Source organism: Gymnoscopelus braueri (genome assembly GCF_963280865.1).
Source record: "Gymnoscopelus braueri genome assembly, chromosome: 23".
Lineage (NCBI taxonomy): Eukaryota > Metazoa > Chordata > Actinopteri > Myctophiformes > Myctophidae > Gymnoscopelus > Gymnoscopelus braueri.
The window spans coordinates 13,866,409-13,872,589 of NC_137625.1; the positions used below are offsets into that span (position 1 = coordinate 13,866,409).

The following is a 6,181-nucleotide window of genomic DNA, read 5'->3' on the forward strand; positions in this document are numbered from 1 at the left end:
TCGAATTAAAATGCTTTTATTGAAAAATACAAAAGATACAGGTACTTCTAAAGGCCCGTACAAAATATTAACATCCTTTGCCATAGAGTAAGCACTTTATATTTGAAATATGAACGTTTATGTATATGTACGGGCTGTAAATTAAGAAAGTGCAAACACCAGGTTGAAGTTCATCCATGGCGGTCGTGACAGACGACCGTCGTGTGATCCATGGCTATAGGCGTGTAAGAGTTAAAGGCTCCAAACTGTGAAAATGGCATCGTGCTAAACCGGCCTAAAACTAGGCATATGAATCAATCGATGTTTTAACAGACCATTAACCATGTGCACTGACTGCACTCACACTCTTTGATTTTTAAATGTGTCTTTGGATCATTGGAGAGTTTAAACTGCGCTTCATGTTAAACTACATTTCCCAGATTCAGGCTGCGCTGTAGCTCTCTAGAAGAGAACGACCAAAGTTTAACACCGGGTTGTTTCAGACTTCATTCTGTTCGTGAGTTGACCGTTCATTATCATCATGACATGATAATAATAGCATAATAACGTTCTGATGATCCAACAAATATCACACAAAATAATAATAACAATCCTAATAGGAAAAATCAACTAACAACAACAATTATTATCATTATTACTTAACAATTTAATAAGCGAAACATATGTTTCTTAATGTTATGCCTAATACTATTAGACATATGCCTAATACTATCAGACAAATTGTCTTTTATTAATTTGTGTTCAGTTTTTTCAAGAATAACTATTAGGCTAATAGTTAAACTGAAAAAACTGAACGCAAATGAATAAAGACAAATTGTTTAAAAACATTTTAAAATAATAATGGAATTGTGTATGATTATGATTGGCCATCAGATATTTTGGTAATTTACCTCAGTTCTTCTGGGTAATTCATAAGCACAGGCATTGGTTTTAAACTGTGCAGTAACCATATTTTCTGTACTTTTATAACAGTTGCACAGTTGTTTGGTTTCTTCGTCACGAGCTGAGCAGCAGCACAATATAATATGGACGAAGACGCAGTGAAACGTTTGATAAAACTGACCCAGGATGGACAGTTAAGCTCGCTGGCTAAAGAACTATCTGATGATGAGGCTGCACAACTTGTCAACAAGCAACATGTGGGGAGATCCGGGGACACGTTACTGCACTATGCTGCTCGCCACGGACATTTAGACATAGTACAGTTCTTAATCAAGAACATAGGCATGGACGTTGAATTGTGCAACAGCGACTACAAGAGGCCACTCCACGAGGCTGCGTCGATGGGACACGGCGAGTGCGTTAGCTATTTGATCAACGAAGGAGCAAACATCGACAGCTTAAAAAAGGCTGACTGGTAAGGAATGATGTCAGTTGGATTATGATTAAGTTGACATCATTCATTATAAATAGAAAGAGAACGCGACGTCACACACACACACACCATGGAAAGTAATAGCTGAAAACCTCCCAAGGTGGCGCCACCTGTCCGTTGAACTCAATGGACGGGGGGCGGGGCAGTCGTTCGTTCTAAATTGCTGCGCCACACACCATGGAGTTATTATATATCGCCATACTCCTCTATTTATGTATGAAACTTTAAAATAGTATTTTTGGCATGACAGAGCCAGCTCCCTTCGATAGCTCAGTTGGTAGAGCGGAGGACTGTAGTGGCGTAATGCTGAGATCCTTAGGTCGCTGGTTCAAATCCGGCTCGAAGGAGTTTTTTTTTTTTTTACCAAGAGTAAAATGTGAACGGAGCGTGTGCAGGGCGGTGGTTCTCAAAGTGAAGTCCGGGGACCCCCAGGGGTCCTTGAGGGGTTTCCATGGATAGTTAGGAAACCAAATGGACTCTTATGTGGCTGTAACTCCAGAGAGTGTACAAAAATGGACCCGTGTAACCGTGAGGGTCCATTTTTGTACACTCACTCTCAGAGTTATGGTGGTCCGTGGTTTAATGCAGGGGTTCTCAAAGTGGGGTCCGGGGACCCCCATTAAAAAAAAAAAGAAGTCATTCTTTAGCCTGGCTCCAGCACCTGTATCGAGTGAAACGAAATGAAAATCATTTTAAATAAGCCAAGTGCTTTTATGTGCGATCCAGTTTAGAGGACCTTGAATTTTGAATTGTACTTCCATGTTGTTGTTACCACTTACCATGTCTTTCTAAATAAAGTATTCAATCAATCAATCAAAAATTCAGGTTGAGTGTCAGGCTAGTCATTCTTTGAATGATGGGGGTCCGCGCTCGCGCTCCGCGGCCAAATATACATTAATATAGGGGTCCTTCCTTGACATGAAAAAAATGAAAAGTTTGAGAACCACTGGTGTAGGGAATCCCTGATGGAAAGGCAGGTGGCAATCACCAGATGTTCATGTACGGTATGAATATTAGCATACGGTTTGTTGTTTCTTTTTCATGAGATCATCATCCTACGCTTCAAGACAAAAGAGCTTTTGGACCGATAGAGCCCCCAAGAGGCCGTGCCGCGTATCACACCCACATTTATTGTTTTCGTTATTATTTATTATGTTAGAACATTGGAAGGAGCAGATTAGCTACTGATTTGTAGATAGGCAAATAATACAAATTACACCTCGATTCTTATAATTTTGTGGTTTTCCTTCAGGGGTAAAAAAATAAATAAAGTTTTGATATAGATTAAATGTTTCTAAAAGCTGTTCCCGCTTAAAATGTAGGAGGTCAAATATTGCCGAAACAACTGTCAAACTAAAAACATTAAATCATGAGTGTCATTGCACAAATAAAAGTCGACATTTCCTGCTGCTAACCTGTCTTTCAGGACTCCTCTTATGATGGCCTGTACTCGAAGAAATCTGGGCATCATTCAGGAGCTACTGTCTCATGGTGCTGACCCGACACTGCAAAACAAGGATGGGTGGAACTCTTTCCACATAGCCTGCAGGGAGGGGGACCCCTTTATCGTCAAGCATCTTCTTTGTGTTTCCCCGGATGTATGGAGAACAGAGAGCAAGATCCTTCGGACTCCCCTTCACACAGCAGGTAAAATAACCTGTTACCTGTAACAGCACAGCTGCAAAATAAAGATGATTTCTATTGCAGTTTAGTATATAAAACATTTCCCATTACTTCTTACCCTTAACCCTACTCATAATTTGTTCATGTCTTTGTAATACAGCAATGCATGGCTGTATAGAGGTCGTTGGAATCTTGTTACAAAGGTGAGCGTGTGTTTAACCTAATTGTACATTTTCTTAATGGGCTCATATTTGGAAATATTTTACAACAGTAATTATGTAATCAATGTATTTTTTAATGTTATAGAACTGAAGGTGTTATTTGCAGTAGTACACATGATGATTTCATTGGTAGGCGGGTTTCTGAAGTGTCCACACAGCCCTCCTATGAGACACAGACTGAGTAGATCTTTTTTATCATGAGCATTAATGAGGACTAATTATATGAAGATAGATAGGTTGAAAATGGGTGAAGTCGTCCTTTAACCTCCCCGGTCTCTTCCAGCTGTGGCTATGCTCCAGACAGCCGAGACCGTTGTGGGGTGACACCCTTCATGGATGCTGTTAGGAATGGACACATTGCTGTGGCCAAACTACTCTTATCGATGCACAAGGTACATCTGAAATGAGGAATTTTACAATAGACTGCAGTATATAAATAAACAATGTATTCACTTACGCTTGCTGTGTGTGTGTGCGTGCGTGCGTGCGTGCGTTCGTGCGTGCACATGTTATTACGACAGGCATCTCCAACAGTTGCTGACACACTAGGGTGTCAGCCTGTGCACCAAGTAGCAGTCACTGGACAGGAGGAGGCGCTGCAGTTCCTAGTGAGGGGCCTGGGTGCCGATGTGAACCAGAAGGCAACTAACATCCAACTTACTCCTCTGCATTATGCTGCCAAGGTTAGCAGAGTTGCAATATTTTCTCATACCTCTCCAAATGCCTTTGTCAATGTTAGTTATTGTTTTGAATCTGTTACAAATAGTCAAACAATCACAATCGGTCATATCATACCATTTGCAACAAGCTAAAAGCAAAGTGTTATGGTTTTGAATGCATACAATGAGAATTCATTTCCTTTGTATAAGTATGGATTTGATTTGACTCATCATGGCACAGTAGCTCAATTAAGTGAACTTGAGGGCTCAGTTGGGGTGGCTTGAGAGACTATTATTTTTGGTGTGTGCCTAAATTTGACTGGTCACTGCTCACCTTCAAAAATATGACTGTCTGTCTGTCTGTGTGTCAGACAGAACTATTCTACTGCTACAAGCTAGGCATCATAAAGGAAGGAAATTTTCTTGTGTTGAAGACATTCTTTTTGTTTATTTTTCCCAGGAGGGCCATATAGCCATAATAAAAACACTCCTAACGTTAGGAGCAGATCTGTTGGCTCGGGACATAAAGGGAAGAACTGGTAAGCAACATACCCTTCTCCATGTTGTATCATACCCTTGTCCTGCTATTGACCATATTCAGAAGTCAGTCAATTTGAATTTTGTCAATGGTACAAAACTTTGGTATTGTGTACTGGGTCTGACTCTGAAATAAGTTATAGATTAGGTAAATAAAACAGATATGGACAAGTGGGATCAGCCTAATTTTGTGATCAGAACAACAATGTCCATGAGGTAAATAACGGAAACAGAAAGGAAAAAGTAAAGTAGATCAGCTGGTTTAGACAGGTGACTTTTACCCATTCAGACCGGGAAAGAATCTGTGTCATTTTTAGATATCTTTGGCTATTAAAAAATAGCAGATATACAAGCTCATAGCGCGGCACCGAGTGCCGCGCTATGAGCTTGTAGATCTGCTATTTTAGAAAAATCGTGAAAAGCTTGCAAATCTTTGAATATATATGTATTTTTTTAAAGCGAACATTTTTAACTCAAATCTTTGCCTCTGGGGGCGTCCCTGGAACAACATGTTTTGAGATGAATCTCCGCGGCCAAATACATATCATTTTGGGGGTCCTTGACATGAAAACGTTTGAGAACCACTGATTATAGCAACAAAAAAAAACTGTTTAGGATTTATAAGACATTTGTAGAATCCCCAAAAGCAAAGATTTGAGTTAAAGATGTTCGCTTTAAAAACGTATATATTCAAAGATTTGCACATTTTTCCCCAAAAATAGCAGATCTATAAGCTCATAGTGCTCGGTGCCGCACTATGAGCTTGTATATCTGCTATTTTTGAATAGCCATAGTATAAAATAAAGTGGTTACACAGATGCGTTCCCGGTTTCAATGGGTTAAGATTTGTAAGCATGTATCCCAACCAGATCAGTGTGATATTATCTATTGTTTTACTTCCTCTTATTTTCTTCTCATCCACCAGCACTCCATATGGCTTGCATCGGGCAGCATGCAGAAACAGCAGAGATGTTGTTAAAATCAGGACTGGAAGACACAGAGGATGCCTCTGGCTCCACTGCACAACAATATGCCAAGAAACCAGACACAATGAGAGTGTTTCAGTTGAACTTCCAATAAATATTGTAAATGACGCCTACAGATATAGTTACTTGACTATGAGTTTATATCATAATAGGTAAGACAATCTCCCCAAAACACAAAATATGTTGTGCTTACAAAATGTTTGATGGACTGGATTACATAAATAGTTACTTCCAGATAAACCAGCTGCTGGAGCAATTCTGATTTAAATGCTTTGTTGAACAGAATAAAACACTGCTTTAAAGGGCACTTTGTAGTGAGTTCTTAGTGGCTTATATGTAGGACTAATAGTACTCGAAACCAGCCTAGACATGGTCCTGGTCTTGACCAGGTTTTCTCGAGGTGGTCTTGAATACAGCACTACTGATAAGTGTGGTCATTATTACTTAAAATAATTGTTTATGGGTACACCAAAGGGATTTACAGTATGGTGTGTAAACTGCCTGTCTCTCAGATTTGCACCCCAGTTGGAGGACAAGAGTGTAAATCACATAAATAAGGCCACAGTCCTTCCCGACACAAGGCATTTTACTGCAGTGGTTCTCAAACATTTTCATGTCAAGGACCCCCAAATTTATATGTATTTGGCCGCAGACCCCATCTGAAAAGAAAAGGTTTGAATTGTTAAAAAAATAGCAGATCTACAAGCTCATGAGTCGCATCGTGAGCATTGTGAGCTTGTAAATCGGCTATCTTCGACTAGCCAAAGTATAAATCGGTTT

General features: G+C 39.8%; 1 protein-coding gene across 2 annotated transcripts; it reads left to right on the top strand.

Annotated features, from left to right (window-relative positions):
• Positions 1–919: 919 nt before the first annotated feature.
• Positions 920–5,773, top strand: ankrd16 (ankyrin repeat domain 16). 2 transcript variants are annotated; one of them, XM_080421450.1, is made up of 7 exons: positions 920–1,357; positions 2,802–3,022; positions 3,159–3,201; positions 3,503–3,611; positions 3,741–3,902; positions 4,339–4,417; positions 5,341–5,773. In XM_080421450.1, exons 1-7 carry the CDS (start codon positions 1,026–1,028, stop codon positions 5,493–5,495), a joined length of 1,101 nt encoding a protein of 366 aa, XP_080277576.1. In that variant the 5' UTR covers positions 920–1,025; the 3' UTR covers positions 5,496–5,773. The 2 variants fall into 2 exon arrangements, with proteins under 2 accessions (XP_080277576.1, XP_080277577.1); XM_080421451.1 differs by lacking the exon at positions 3,741–3,902.
• The last annotated feature ends 408 nt before the right edge of the window (positions 5,774–6,181 follow it).